This window comes from Planococcus citri, chromosome 4, assembly GCF_950023065.1.
Source record: "Planococcus citri chromosome 4, ihPlaCitr1.1, whole genome shotgun sequence".
In the NCBI taxonomy this organism is placed as follows: Eukaryota; Metazoa; Arthropoda; class Insecta; order Hemiptera; family Pseudococcidae; genus Planococcus; species Planococcus citri.
Window position 1 is genome coordinate 26,802,017 of NC_088680.1, and position 15,774 is coordinate 26,817,790.

The 15,774-nt window shown below is 33.9% G+C and overlaps 3 protein-coding genes across 7 annotated transcripts; all 3 read right to left on the minus strand.

Moving 5' to 3' along the window:
• Positions 1-22: 22 nt before the first annotated feature.
• On the minus strand, positions 23-899 carry LOC135845655 (small ribosomal subunit protein uS12). The gene is made up of 4 exons (XM_065364382.1): positions 743-899; positions 503-662; positions 238-422; positions 23-152 (listed from the first exon to the last, which is right to left on the minus strand). The coding sequence occupies exons 1-4, from the start codon at positions 744-746 to the stop codon at positions 70-72; spliced, it is 432 nt and encodes a 143-aa protein (XP_065220454.1). The 5' UTR covers positions 747-899; the 3' UTR covers positions 23-69.
• A 746-nt stretch (positions 900-1,645) lies between these two features.
• Positions 1,646-3,718, minus strand: LOC135845654 (uncharacterized). 2 transcript variants are annotated; one of them, XR_010558790.1, is made up of 4 exons: positions 3,561-3,718; positions 3,369-3,478; positions 3,043-3,292; positions 1,646-2,839 (listed from the first exon to the last, which is right to left on the minus strand). XR_010558790.1 is itself a non-coding variant. In XM_065364380.1 (2 exons), the coding sequence occupies exon 2, from the start codon at positions 2,827-2,829 to the stop codon at positions 1,837-1,839; it is 993 nt and encodes a 330-aa protein (XP_065220452.1). In that variant the 5' UTR covers positions 2,830-2,839; positions 3,043-3,193; the 3' UTR covers positions 1,646-1,836. The 2 variants fall into 2 exon arrangements, 1 of the variants encoding a protein (XP_065220452.1); XM_065364380.1 differs by lacking the exons at positions 3,369-3,478; positions 3,561-3,718 and having other exon boundaries at positions 3,043-3,193.
• A 1,180-nt stretch (positions 3,719-4,898) lies between these two features.
• On the minus strand, positions 4,899-13,083 carry LOC135845653 (uncharacterized). Of its 4 annotated transcripts, XR_010558789.1 has the most exons (5): positions 12,448-13,083; positions 12,252-12,361; positions 11,938-12,177; positions 6,373-11,720; positions 4,899-5,955 (listed from the first exon to the last, which is right to left on the minus strand). XR_010558789.1 is itself a non-coding variant. In XM_065364379.1 (2 exons), the coding sequence occupies exons 1-2, from the start codon at positions 6,513-6,515 to the stop codon at positions 5,019-5,021; spliced, it is 1,080 nt and encodes a 359-aa protein (XP_065220451.1). In that variant the 5' UTR covers positions 6,516-6,971; the 3' UTR covers positions 4,944-5,018. The 4 variants fall into 4 exon arrangements, 1 of the variants encoding a protein (XP_065220451.1); XR_010558788.1 differs by lacking the exon at positions 12,448-13,083 and having other exon boundaries at positions 12,252-12,441; XR_010558787.1 differs by lacking the exons at positions 12,252-12,361; positions 12,448-13,083 and having other exon boundaries at positions 11,938-12,079.
• Positions 13,084-15,774: the final 2,691 nt, after the last annotated feature.

The following is a 15,774-nucleotide window of genomic DNA, read 5'->3' on the forward strand; positions in this document are numbered from 1 at the left end:
TAATTGAACTTCAAGACAACGATACGTTTATAAAAACATTTTATTTATTATATAAAAACTTACAATACGTTACGATCTAGGTCTTTCCTTCTTTTCTTTATACAAAGCTAGTAAAGATACGTTGGCTACCTTAACAACTTTGAAACGTACACCTGCGCAACAAATAATAAAATGCATAGAATTAGAAAACAGCCTTATTCCAACAAGTTAATCAGAGAGAGAGATTCTTCTACTGACCTGGAATATCACCGACGGCGTGACCTTTACGTCCAAAACCAGCAACTAATACTTCGTCGTTTTCTTCGATATAATTTAAACAACCGTCACGAGGTACGAAAGCGGTGATCTTTTTACCATTTTTGATTAACTGGACTCTGACACACTTACGAATAGCAGAATTGGGCTGTTTAGCTTCGACACCGCTGAAATAAAAGGAACGAGCTCATTATGATGATAATGCCTACGTTTGAGTATTGATTAGTTAGTTTGAAACGTGACTTACACTTTTTCTAAAACGATTCCTTTAGCATGAGAAGCTCCACCGAAAGGATTAGCTTTCCAACGAGTTCCCAAGTGAGCTTTTTTGTAATCTTTGTCAGCCCAACGTTGTTCTCTGCGGTGGTTTACGTGTTTACGAGCGGTACGGATTCCCTTCGGTTTTCCTGTCAAATTACAAATTATTGAACGTGAAATATCACTGCGGAGTGTTACTAGTTATGGTTTTAGTTCAATTGATACTTACCCATGATGAAACGTAGTAATTTGTGCCAAAATAACGAAGAAAATCGACGACTTGGATTGAAAAACTGAAGAAAACACGCATCAAAAAAAATTGATAAGTGGTTGTTTTTTTTTGGCTTTTGGAGGTGGCAGAGGTGGCGATTTCTAACAGTGTGGCCAGTCTTTGAGATGTCAAAATGAATACCAGTGCCTACATATAACGCACCTCTGCTAAAGACCACATATAAGCATTAGGGGTGTTCGAGCGCTCTCCAGCAAGTTACAGAATCCTCCAGAAAATTACAGAAAACGTAAAAAAGTGTTCGAGCGGTTTTGCTGTAATTGCAGCATGCTGTTCGAGCGGTTTTCTGTAAATTGCAGTTTTACAGAAACTGTAAGTTTCTGCTTACTTTTTTACAGCAGCTCGAGAGGTACTGTAAATGCTGTAATAGCAGTTAGATGGTTCTTTAATTGTTTTCTTGTCCTTATTTTTCAAAGTGTTGATTTCTTTTCTTTTTTGAATGATAATTTTAAAGGTGTAATTAGGTAATTTCATTCTCCCACTTTATAAAGTTTTCATTTTCGTTTTTTTCTAATTTTTATTAATGATAAAATGCCGTATTTTATGAAATTTTTTTCAAAATTTTGTGATAAATTATCAGTAGAAAGTCGTATAAATTTATTTACAGCATTATAGCTTTTTACCAGCAATATGCTTTTACAGAATTGTCAAAAAGTGTTCTAGCGCTCAACTTGCAGTTTTGCAGTATGCTGTAAAACTGCTTTGCTGTAAATTCTGGAAGTTGTAAGTCTCTGGAAGCGCTCGAACACCACTATTATATAAGATAATTATTTTATTTTTTATTTTATTGTAATTTTTGTATAAGTGTAAAACAATGCACGAGCACACATCTTATAGGTAAACTTCCATAAAAAAAAACTTTATTAAAAAATATAAACTCATTGATAAGAAAAATACAGGTATATACGATTGAAAGGTATTAGCTTCTTTAATAATAATAAGTAAATTTATCCACGTAAAAAATGTCAACAATACATTTCAAAAACAAAATGGTATAATATTTGCTGGAGTAATAGCTAATTAATTATTGAATATTACTTCAATAGCGTATCTTTTAATTTAAACACATGGGCAATTTGCTCTGTTATGAAAGGGTAGCTTGTTGGTACAAATGGTTGCGCTTGTGTTTCAGTTTTCGTCTTCGGTAAATAATTGGAAGCAAATTCCATCACAATTTTACGAAAGTCTTCGTTTAATGCTTTAGTTTTTTCAATTTGATCAAGAAAATTTTCGCATTCAATGGGTGTAACTATCCAGCCTTTCTCAGCTGGTGACTTATATTTATGATCAGTCACCGATTCGCGATATTTGATGTGACGCTGTTCAAACTCGACATCCGGAAACTTCCTATAAGGATCAAATGCTTGCACTTTACATAGTTTTTCACTTTTTATAACCCCAAGTTCGCGTAAAAGACTTGTTAGCGCCGATTTGACGTCAAAACCTTCTTCAATTAAATTTAAGATTTGATGGTTAGATTGAGAATAGTTGAAAAGTGCAACCATCGGCGTTGGTTTACCTGGCTGGGGCTGACTCGAAGTAGTTTTGTTGCAAATTTCCATAAGCTTACTACAAAAATCTACAAATTCTGTTGGTATCTTTTCAAAAACATCACAATTTTCGGACGAATAAAGTGTCATCGTTTTCTTTACATCGGGATTCTCTTCGTTGACAAATTCAACGACGAGAAGATGATTCGAGTCAAATCCTGCGTCCTTGATAAAGGATGCGGCAACCAATGCGTGTTCTTCCCAATCCCACGGAACTGTACTCCGAGGACCCCATAGAGAACCCAATATCAGTCTAATGGCACGTAGATAAACCGAACTTGCTCGTACTTGTGAATTGATATAGGAAGTCGGTTTACCTAGCCATATGTATTCCTCAATTATATCGTATTCAAGTGAATCGCGTAGTTCTTGCGACGAAATACGTCTCTGGTGCCCAACGTTTGCTGCATTCACGTTCACTGCGACACAAGATTCGTCACTTTTCATTATAACGTTGTCCTTATCCTTGACCGACATTTTTTCAACACTGTGACAAACAAACAACAAGTTATTAAATACTGTTGATATAAATAATGCTCAAACTAGATGCAAATCGATCAGATGCGAATGAAATAATGATTCTTTTGACATATACAGCGATATAGGGAAAAAAGATGGTAATGAAAGAGTGAGGGATATAATATTAGCTTAGAGAACAGTACAGAGGGCTATATTAATAGAGATACTTACGCATAATACGTAGATGCGAATGAATTTTGAAAAAGTACAGTATCGCATTAACCTGACGTATTTTTTATATTGTATAAATAACTCAAGGACTGCCACAATGTAAATGTTATTATTTAACATGTAAATCACACTAAAATAACTCCAGCTTCAAGAAAATAATATAGAAAATGCCATTATCACACAACATGCTGCAACATAAGGACTTTTACGTTCGCCGATCCGTGCTAATTTCCAAAATGAACCAAATAATCTGTAATTCGGTGAAATGAATTAGTTGTTTGCATTTATAATAATACTGTACAATATTCAGAGTTGGTTTTAATTACCCGACTTTATTCCGATCGAGTACACTGGGAACGATTGATCTAACATAAGCGCAAGTGCAAATTAAGAGTAATAAAACGCTGAGCAAGCTTTGAAAATTGAACAATGCTGACTGAAACATGGGAAGAACACATTTTAACAGAGAAACAAAAAACAAATCGCTTAATTGATATCTAGTGTAAAGTAAATCTTACCATATTGACTAGGCAATATACGGAATGTACCTACTGATCATTTTAAACTGTTGAAACAATTAAAATTAACTAATTTTCTAGTTTTATTCCATAAAAATAAAAGAATATTCATCAATTTTTATATTTATATCAGTATCAGCTGATATCAGCAAAACATTTTTATTTTTTGTTTACTTAAACAAGTGTTGCCAAAGTGTTAAACAAAGTGTAAATTTTGACAGTGTTACCATACCATATTTTATAAAATTCGAAATTTATTATTCATTTTCATTTTTTTTCTGCGAGAAGAGAAGACTAGAAGAGGAAGAGGACGGAGGAACGAGGTAAAAAAAGAAAAACCATTTCCACGGAAAGTTTGTGAAAAGTGGAAATTCATGGGGAAAATTTCTGGAAAGTGGAAATACTTAGAATACCTAGAATAGAAAGAAAAGAAACTTTCAAATCCATAAAATTCGAAATGGATAGATGGTTTTCGTATTTTTGATATTTTTTTAATGCATTGGATCAATACCTCACTGGATATTATTTTGCCTCATCGCCTGGATCAATTACGGTTTTCCCGGTTTTCCGTAAGTATAGCTTAGACTTGGACCATTTAGCTACTTTTACTTCTCTTCTTTTTCTCTAAGAAAAGAAAATTGCTCAAGCTATATAGCGAGAAAAATCAGAAAATTATAATTATAAATAACGATTTTAATTTTCTGCAAAATATTGATAAATAAAACCGTTTAAAATAAAAGAAAAATGTTAAAAGATACTGTCTATTTTTTTCAAAAATTAAGTAAATAGGTAAGCAGGTTGTTGCCCTCCACTCTCCAGGACTCTTCAAATTCGAAATCCAAAGAAAGTTCAGACTACAGAAAATGAAAAATTCATCATTTTTTGGGCATATTTATTTTGTACCTACTTAATTGATTCAAAAAATTTTAAAAGTAAAAAACGAACGAATTCATGTGAGAGAATGACAATATTATTCATTTCAAATTTCATAGAAACAATGTCAATGGCCATAAAAAATAGGAAATTTGTTCAACAGTACGCATTCCTGGTTTAATAAGGATACCCCATTCAGTTTTTTCAGCCACATTTCAAATTCAGCTGCTTTTGGATCCATTTTGGTAATTGAATTAAACGATTCTCCGAGATGCAATAATGAGTGAAACACACCTAGAGTGAGAGTGAAAAAACGAAGTTGTTTTTGGAAAACAATTTAATATTGTGAATTTGATTGTTAGGTACCAAATGAAGCGGTTCTTGATTCTCTGCTACGAGGTCGCGGTGATCAATCACAAATTACATGCAAGCAAAATTGATGAATAAGGTAAGTATTCGCTTAGCTTCATTAATAAGTAAATTTATTTATCCACGTAAAAAATTTCCACATTTCAAAAACAAAACTGTATAATATTTCCTGAAGTATAATATAGTTAGGTACATATAGGTTATGTTATGGGCTAATTACATATATAAAATATTACATCTTCGTTCAATCTGTGCTTTAGTGTCTGGTAAATAATTGGAAGCAAATTCAATCACAATTTTACAAAAGTCTTTGTTTAATGCTTTAGTTTTTTCAATTTGATCAAGAAATTTTTCGCGTTCAGTGGGTGTAACTATCCAGCCTTTCTCAGCTGGTGACTTATTTGTATGATCAGTCACTGATTTACGATATTCGATGTGACGCTGTTCAAATTCGGCATCCGGAAACTTCCTATAAGGATCAAATGCTTGCACTTTACATAGTTTTTCACTTTTTATAACCCCAAGTTCGCGTAAAAGACTTGTTAGCGCCGATTTGACGTCAAAACCTTCTTCAATTAAATTTAAGATTTGATGGTTAGATTGAGAATAGTTGAAAAGTGCAACCATCGGCGTTGGTTTACCTGGCTGGGGCTGACTCGAAGTAGTTTTGTTGCAAATTTCCATAAGCTTACTACAAAAATCTACAAATTCTGTTGGTATCTTTTCAAAAACATCACAATTTTCGGACGAATAAAGTGTCATCGTTTTCTTTACATCGGGATTCTCTTCGTTGACAAATTCAACGACGAGAAGATGATTCGAGTCAAATCCTGCGTCCTTGATAAAGGATGCGGCAACCAATGCGTGTTCTTCCCAATCCCACGGAACTGTACTCCGAGGACCCCATAGAGAACCCAATATCAGTCTAATGGCACGTAGATAAACCGAACTTGCTCGTACTTGTGAATTGATATAGGAAGTCGGTTTACCTAGCCATATGTATTCCTCAATTATATCGTATTCAAGTGAATCGCGTAGTTCTTGCGACGAAATACGTCTCTGGTGCCCAACGTTTGCTGCATTCACGTTCACTGCGACACAAGATTCGTCACTTTTCATTATAACGTAGTCCTTACCCGGCATTTTCTCGACACTGCGACAAACAAATGATAACTTATTAAATACCTACTTAGCGTTGTCGAATCTCCCCGGATGCATCCGGATAGATACGAATTACTCATCCGGATACAAAATGTATCCGGATACCCGGATTGCCCTCGGATAGGTACGCCAAATAAACTTTCTAAACTTGAAAGTCTTCTCTCTTCAATTTAACTCAGTAAAAAAAAATCCAAAATCCATTTTCAAAAGCTACCTACTACCCTACCAGAATCTAGAGGATTTTAAATCTGCCAAAATCCTGGTAAAAAAACAAATCTATTGATTCTTTTGAAATATAAGTACAGGGCGATATTTATAGGAAAAAAAGATTTTATGATATTAGCTTAGAGAATTAGGTAGATACAGAACAGTATAGAGGGCTATATTGATAGGTATAAAAGATACTTACGCAGTAGATGCGAATGAAATATTGAAAAATTCCGACGTTAAAATTTTGAACATCAACTTAGAACTCGTTTGAATAAACAAAGTACAACGCGTTGGTCGAATTGGAAAAAGTACAGTGCAGTACCTATCATGCAAACCTGACATATTTTTTTATATGAACTCAATGACTGCTACAATATACACAACAATAATAGACTGGTTACTGGTGCTGGAGAAGTGGAGAAGGAGATACGCTTACTATGGTATGGTAATGGTATGGAGGTAGGTAGATAAGTTGTGTACTTGTGCATACGGATGCAGAGGTAAACTACACTAAGCAGCAATGAAAAGCCAACCGGTTTCACATTCGCAGTTCTTTATTTATTTAGTGTAGCGTACTAGCGTTCAACCTTGCTTGTTGGTGTGGATGCTATGTTTTGACCATCGCGTGACCAGAGGAGGGGGTGATCAGGATCACGGAGAAGCAAAACGGAGAAAACAACCCACAGCCCCACAGGACTACCTAAAAGTAAACGGATATATTATGCAATGTCCCCAGCCCCCCAGGCGCTTAATTTAGGCTCACCCCTTTCAAAATTTCGATTTTCCAATAAAAATTCATTAAAATACGAGAAATGAACGTTTTTGGATGAAAATTGTAAACCAACTAATAAAGGCATGAAAAAATCATATCCGCCGAGTTTTCGTTTTTGCAAGCCCCTGTTGGGTAAAGAAATAAGGTAGTAGGGTCTGAATAGTGCATTCCTGAACAAAAATTAAACCAGTGATGGAATATCCTACAGAACCTGTGATAAGAACAATGCTGAATGGTAATAAAAAATCAACGAATGGAAAAAATAATGAGTATGAAATATAAAAAATATGTACAAAGAAAAAAATAAATCAGTAAATAAGACATAACAACAGTTTCAAAAATTAAGATTTTTTCGATCAGCTGCATATTCTGAAGGGGTACAGTCAAAAATTTAATGTGTACCTAATCGTCAAACTGTTTTACAATTTTTTTTTTTTTGAAAATTGGAACAATGACTAAGGTCGGGTCATACAATTTTTAAATGTTATCTATCTATGTATGTACTTGGTTTTTTAATATGTAAAATTACTCAGAACTCATCTTATTTATTGCTCACGATTGGATCAGCAACGTAAAACGTAAATTTTTACAAGTCCAGAATTGTGATAAGGATGGCTGATTGTTTGGGTAGGGTTGGGGTCTATGGTCGAGCCTTGAGCCTAAAAGACCACAATAGATATTTATTATTATTTTTTTTCAATTTTTCATTGTGTATAAGTATAAAATAATGTATATGAGTACACATTTTATAGGTAAACTTCCATAAAAAACTTTTTAAAAAAATATACTTAAAACTCATTGATAAGAAAAATACAGGTACAGTACATACACGATATGTAAATTTTATTGTTGAATATTTTTTGACAAGTAGGATGGCGTTTTGTATTAAACTATTCATCATAATTTCTTCCAGTGTTGTCATAACGTTATTCATAACGTAACGAAAAAATGGAAAAAACCGGAATTTTTTCCGTTATAATAACGTAACGATAAACGAAAACGAAATTTTCTACAGAAGAAACGATAACGAAATTATAACGTTATGAAAAAATCTTTGTGCCATAACGAAACAAAAAACGGAAAAACGGAAAAAATTCCGTTATTTTTTTCGTTTTTTTCCGTTTTTTTTTACTAAGCATTGATTAAAACAAGCTATCAGCTATTCGCTGATTGCAAAGGGTTTTTGCTTTTTGTTAGGTGCTTTTTTTTATTTTTTATTTATTTTTCGTAAATGTAAATTTGATTACAGCCAAAAACAAGAAGAAATTTACGGAGTAACGAATTTGCAAAAAAAAATAAAGAAAACTGAATAAAAACTAAAAAGCTTCTGGCTTTCGCTAGCTTTTAAGTTGCTACTTGCTTAGCTAACAATAGCTTTCAACCCCCCCCCCTACTTCCTCAGCTTTCAGCTAGCTTTCTGCTTTCCTGCTTTCCATCCCTATTATCATTTATCATATGTACATTCAGTCATTCAGTGATAATTAGCGTAATTAATTAGCAAAAGCAAAAAGCAAAACGATAAAGATTAAAGATTAAAGAACATCACACATTTTCACATTTCGTTAAAACGTCGCCTATACGCGGCGCTGACGTCACACAGACTCCATGCACTCTCCAATCCAAATCACAGAATGGGTCTCTCCGAAATACTGCTCACTGATTGGCTACAAGTTAAATTGAAAATAATCAATTGCAATCGTCGACCGTATATAATGGACGAATAATTCAAATGGCAGGAAATGACGCCCACATTTTGGATGCAGAATCCTGGAAACGTTCTGCACATGCGCCAAACATGATGCTTACGGTGCTGGCGGAGAGAGAGACGGTTCCCTGGTTCAACCCACGTTCAACCAGTAAACCGTCTCTCTCTCCACCAGCACCGTAAGCGTCATGTTTGGCGCATGAGCAGAAGATTTCCAGGATTCTGCATCCAAAATCTAGGCTTCACATTTTGTCATTTTTTCACCGTTGAATTATTCGTCCATTATATACGGTCGACGATTGCAATAGGGTTTATGCTGCTAGCAGCAAAAACCCTAAAAAATAAAAAATGTACAAAATTTTTAAAAAAGTTTGCAAAATGATTAAAAAATTATTAATTAATAAAAGTAGTCCAGTCGAATTAGAAATTATTTTAATATTTTTGCACCAAAATGCTCAGGATGGTGTCCTAAATGACATACTAAAACCCACCCTAAATCCGCCTGGAGCTTCTCCCCGCAGACCCACATTTGTACTCCCTAGCACAGTTTTTCGCCATTTTCTCCCCCGCATTGCATTTTAGCGAAAAATATGTGGTTAGATAAAACATAAAAGAATCTATGTCAAATTTCCGATCTAATGATGTATCAACTTTCCTTGTATGTTCAAGGGGGTACAACTATTCAAAAAAGGGGGGTTTCCTGAAAAATACATAAAGGATATAGGCGCCTAAGGGGGGTGAAATGGTCCCCGAAAGCATTCGAGTTCATATCAGCATGGAAGGTGGGTACGATGGAGAAACTTGCGCGTGAAAAATTTCAGATCCACACCCCCACCCCTTTTTGGACCCCCCTTTTCTGAAATTTCAATAACGCTTTTCTCAGCCCCATGTTGACCGATTTTGAAAATTTTTCTGGAAGTTATGTATTATGTATATCCTTAGTACGTATCCCCACAAAAATTTTCAACCCCAATACTGAGAAATTTTTGAAACATTTTGTACTTTTTTCAGTTTTTTCAGAGTAACCCCCAATTTGGGCATTTTTGTACTATAACGAAAAACGAAACGAAATAACGGAAAAATGAAATGATATAATAACGATAAACGGAAAACATAACGTAACGGAATTATCTGTGTAACGAAATAACGGAAAAATAACGTAACGAAAAATTTCACAATTCTGAAACGAAACGATATAACATAACGGAAAAAAAATTTCGTTATGACAACACGGCTTTTTGAGAAAATTGTCCTCTCACTTTTTCTGCTCCAGAAAAATAACCAGGAAGAATTTCATCAAGCGCCAAAGTGAAATGAAATCTCTGATTCCTCCTCTACAATAATCACTTATCACCTTTTCGTAAAAAGCTGATACTTTTTTCCTAGAGCCAGTTGAAGTAAAAATGTCACGGGTGGATGTTTTGGACACTTCGATTAATTTATGTTAATTCGCTATGTTTGGGTGTAAGAATGCATCAGTTTTATCGGACAAATACAGGAAAGACTTTTAATGAGTCTGGAATGATAAATGCTAATCAAGAACGATTTGAAGTTGCCTCCTGAAAATATGTCGATTCGAGCAGGCCAGCACTGGCTGAAAAATATGGCATAAAAAAGTGAACTCTTCAACATTGCCTCACTAATATTAAAAACAATCCGAGTCAACTGAAATCAAGTGAAATTGTGGACAGATACTGACGATTGATTTCTAATGGATTGAAATTTGGGATTTCCAAAAATAAACATTCAAAAAAACGCCTTTTCTCAGCATGTCCAAAACATCCACCCGTGGTGTCCAAAACATCACACCATTGTCCAACACATCCACCCAAAATGGGTTTTCTTCAAAGTCCCGTGGTTGGCTCAATTTGAAACTTAAAAATTTTTTTAGTAGGTCAAAATGTGCGCGTTGAGATCCTCTTTCAAATAAGACCAACCCCACCTTTCTAGGTGTTTCCTATCGCTCGCAATTTCAAATCAAAGAAAAGTGTCCAAAACATCCTCCCTCTCCCCTAAATTTATCCACGTAAAAAATTTCTAAATTTCAAAAACAAAACGGTATGATATTTGCTGGAATAATACCTAATCTAATTATTGAATACAATTTAGTTTTAATTTAAACGCATGGGCAATTTGCGTTGTCATGAAAGGGTACCTTTGTGGTAGTTGTGTTTCAGTTTTAGCCTTTCGTTTCGGTAAATAATTGGAAGCAAATTCCATCACAATTTTACGAAAGTCTTCGTTTAATGCTTTAGTTTTTTCAATTTGATCAACAAATTTTTCTCGTTCAATAGGTGTAACTATCCAGCCTTTCTCAGCTGGTGACTTATCTTCATGATCAGTCACTGATTGACGATATTTGATGTGACGCTGTTTAAATTCGACATCCGGAAACTTCCTATAAGGATCAAATGCTTGTACTTTACATGATTTTTTATTTTTTATGACTCCAAGTTCACGTAAGAGACTTGTTAGCGCCGGTTTGACGTCAAATCCTTCTTCAATCAAATTCAAGATTTGATGGTTAGATTGAGAATAGTTGAAAAGTGCAACCATCGGCGTTGGTTTACCTGGCTGGGGCTGACTCGAAGTAATTCTGTTGCGAATTTCCATAAGCTTACTACAAAAATCTACAAAGTCTGTTGGTATCTTTTCAAAAATTTCACAATTTTCGGACGAATACAGTGTCATAGTTTTTTTTACATCGGGATTCTCTTCGTTGACGAATTCAACGACAAGAAGATGACTAAATCCTGCGTTCATGATCAGGTATTTGGCAACCAAAGCGTGTTCTTCCCAATCCCACGGAACTGTACTTCGATAACCCAATAGCAGGTCAATGCCACATAGATATACCGAACTTGCTCGTTGTTGTGAATGGTTATAGGATGTCGGTTTTCCTAGATATATGTAGTCATCAATTAAATCGTATTCAAATGAATCGCGCAGTTCTTGGGCCAAACCACATCTCAGGTTCCCAATGTTGGCTGCATTCGGGTTCACTGCGACACAAGATTCGTCACTTTTTATTATAACGTTGTCCTTATTCTCAACTGACATTTTTTCAACACTGTGACAAACAAACAACAAGTTATTAAATACCTACTGTTGATATAAATAATGCTCAAACTAGATTCAAATCGATCAGATGCGAATGAAATAATGATTCTTTTGGAATATACAGCGATATTTACAGAAAAAAAAAGATTATAATGAAAGAGTGGGGATATGATCAATGATGTTAGAGAACAGTATAGAGGGCTATATTGATATAAATAGATACTTACGCAAATAAGTAGATGCGATGCGAATGAAATAATGAAAAATTCCGACGCGGCTCCGTACTTTTTTATATCAACTCAAGGACTGCCACAATAAAGATGTTATTATTCAACATATAAATCATAGTAAAATAACTCCAGCTTCAAGAAAATAATATAGAAAATGCCATTGTCACACAACAGGCTGCAACATATGGACTTTTACGTTCGCCGATCCGTGCTAATTTCCAAAATGAACCAAATAATCTGTAATTCGATGAACTGAATTAGTTGTTAGCATAAAATAATATTGTGGAATGTTCAGAGCTGGTTTTAATTACCCGACTTTATTCCGATCGAGTACACTGGGAACGATTGATCTAACATAAGCGCAAGTGCAAATTAAGAGTAATAAAACGCTGAGCAAACTTTGAAAATTGAACAATGCTGACTGAAACATGGGAAGAATACATTTTAACAGAGAAACAAAAAACAGATCGCTCAATTGATAAGTATCAAGTGTAAGTTAAATCTTACCATACTGACCAAGCAACATACAGAACGTACGTACTGATCATTTTAAACTTTTGAAACAATTAAAATTAATTAATTTTCTAGATTTAATAGGGCATTAAAAAGTGACGTCACACCCGTCTGATAATCGAAATGGTGTGCAAACGATGCAAAATGTACTAGGTATTGTGCTCGCTGTTTAAACTAAAATTACTCAAAATTTTCAACGAACACATTGATATTTTAATACAGCAAAATGTTCGTAGTTTTATCCTCTTTACATTGATTTTTTCCCGAAAGCTCTACCTTTCACCGTTCAAAAGTTCTTGAAGTTAGAAGTTGCAAAAACAAGGCAAAAACCAGCTACGGGCGGCAAGTATTGAACTTTGAACTAAAATTACTCAAAATTTTCATCGAACACATAGGTATTTTAATACGGTAAAATGTTCGTAGTTTTATTCTCTTTTATTTGATTCTTTCCTGAAAGCTCTACCCTTAACCGTTCAAAAGTTCTTGCCAGTCAAAGTTGCCAAAAGAGTTCATTACTAGCCGCCCTCAGCTGGTTTTTGCCTTGTTTTCGCAACTTCTAACTTCAAGAACTTTTGAACGGTGAAAGGTAGAGCTTTCGGGAAAAAATCAATGTAAAGAGGATAAAACTACGAACATAGCAACTTTCAAATCCATTAAATGAAGAAAAATTGTTGTAAATAGCTTAGACCATTTTACTTCTCTTCTCTTCCTCTAAGAAAATGGTCTAAGGTAAATTGAATAGCCAGAAAAATCATAAAATTATAATAATTTAAAAATAACGATTTTAATTTCTGCAAAATATTGCTAAAAACTGTTTAAAATAAAAGAAAATGTCAAAAAATACTCTCTAGTTTTTCAAAAATAAAGTAAATAGGTAAGCAGTTGTTGCCCTCCAGGACTCTTCAAATCCGAAATCCAAAGAAAGTTCAGACTACAGAAAATAAAAAATTCATCATTTTTTTGTGCATATATTTATTTAGTAGGTACCTAACTACTTAATTGATTCAAAAAATTTTTAAAGTAAAAAACGAACGAATTCATGAGCGAGAGTGACAATATTCATTTCAAATTTCATAGAAACAAATGTCAATGGCCATTAAAAAAAAAAGAAATTTGTTCAACGGTACGCATTCCTGGTTTAATACTTAAGGATACCCTATTCAGTTTTTTCAGCCACATTTCAAATTCAGCTGCTTTTGGGTCCATTTTGGTAATTGAATTAAACGATTCTCCGAGATGCAATAATGAGTGAAACACACCTAGAGTGAGAGTGAAAAAACGAAGTTGTTTCTGGAAAACAATTTAATACTGTGAATTTGATTGTTACCAAATGAAGCGGTTCTTGATTCTCTGCTACGAGGTTGCGGAGTTGCGGTGATCAATCACAATTACATGCGAGAAAAATTGACGAATTTATGAGCGAAATATAAGTATAATATGGAAGATAAATACGCAAAACAAATTACCCTATTTTTAACGCTTTATTCAAATTGAATATTATTTAAATTTACATCTCAAAACAAAGATCACAGTAACACACATATGAATGATGAATAATGATAAATAAATGGCATTTAGCCAGTTCCTAATTACTTAAAACCTAAATCAAAAATAGGCATAGGTACCTAATAAAAATATCAGATAGTCTGGTCTTAAAAAAAAACTAAAAAATTAAAAAAAAATTAGTCATCATCCACATTACCTACACTTATTTTTTTATAATTTTATCTAATTTAAAAAAACTAAACAATAACACAGTAGGTATACCTACAGTCCTACACCACTAGTCATGTAAATATCTCAAAGGTACGCCATTAGTTACGCTAATAGAACCATCGAAACAACCCATCACAGAATTGTCAATCCAAGTGCGATGACTAGCCAATAATCGTAGCTGGCACCTAATTAGTTCTATATAGTAATCAATTATCCTCGCAATAGGTTTCGGAACATGTAACATACGAGTGCAGCTGAATTCCTGGTGATATAATATTTCTGGTCTGCTTGCGATAATGGCATTTGTATGCAAGCGATACCGACGACATAACATTATAGCCGATTTTGCAGCAGCCATTGCCATCAATGATTCCGGAGTTGGGTTGAAAACGATCACATTCTTCTTTCCATTATCCTCGATTGTCACAGTGGCCACCTTCTTGACCAAGGATACCATTTTTTTCATCACAAAATTATCTACAAATAGGTACTCGCAGCAGCAATGTTTGAGAAATCTGAAAAATAGACGACTGTAATTAAAAAATAAATATCCAAGTTTTTTCAAAATGAGGCGAAAATAAAATGAAGATGTAGGTACTGAAGGGTGGACACTGAAACCCCCCCCCCCTCCCTTCCGCTGTAAAATTGTGGAAAAGTCAGGAAATTATTGACTTTGCTGAAATTGGCCAATTTTGTCAAAACTCAACGAAGTCGATTTTTGAAAATTTTCAGTCTTAATGAAGAGACTCATTCGCTGAATTTCTTAGAACTTGAATTAAACATTTTTAAAATCATTTGTGTTTGCTTCGCTCGGGTGAAATACAGTTTTTTTGTTTCGTAATTTTCGCACCTGGAAAATATCTACATATTCTAGGTAGGTACTAGGTACCTACGTAACTTTTAAGGTAGGTACTTGAATTTATCAATTTTTAAAAACTTCTGCCCACCTGTTAATTTTCCTTTTTCAAAATCAAACTTTCTAAAAAGATCCATCATTCAAAAACTCAAAGAATATTCGACTCCAAAAATTTCTACTACTTACTCGAAACACAAAATTTTGAGAGTTCTTGTTCTCACTTCGTACGAGTCTTTTTGATTTTCTCTTTCAAAACTCAAATTTTTAAATAAAAAAAAAACATTCAAATTCAGAAATTTTGAAGCAAAAAAAATCAATCTCCGCACACAAAAAAACATTGTTCTTTTACGTACTACTCGTATACCACATCAAAATACAAATTTTCAAAAGCTTTTGCTCTCGTTACGCTCGGGCTAATTTGTTTCACTTTTAGAAAATGAAAACATTTCCATGTTTGAGGCTTTCAAAAATTGAAAAATGAAAACGAAATTTGTTTAAAGTCGGTTATGAATACCTAATTACCTACACTTCAATTAATGAAATGCATTTTTACTAAAAACCATCAAATTTTAGCACATCACATATCACAAAATTTCCACGGATAAGAGTCGCGAATAATCTCTAGTAAAATAACATTTCGTCAATTCAATTCACAAGATTTCATTTATTTATTCCCTATCCTGATTGTGCGAAGCAAAGCAAGAATGATGATATTGATTATAGGTACCTATTTACTTAATAAGTACATA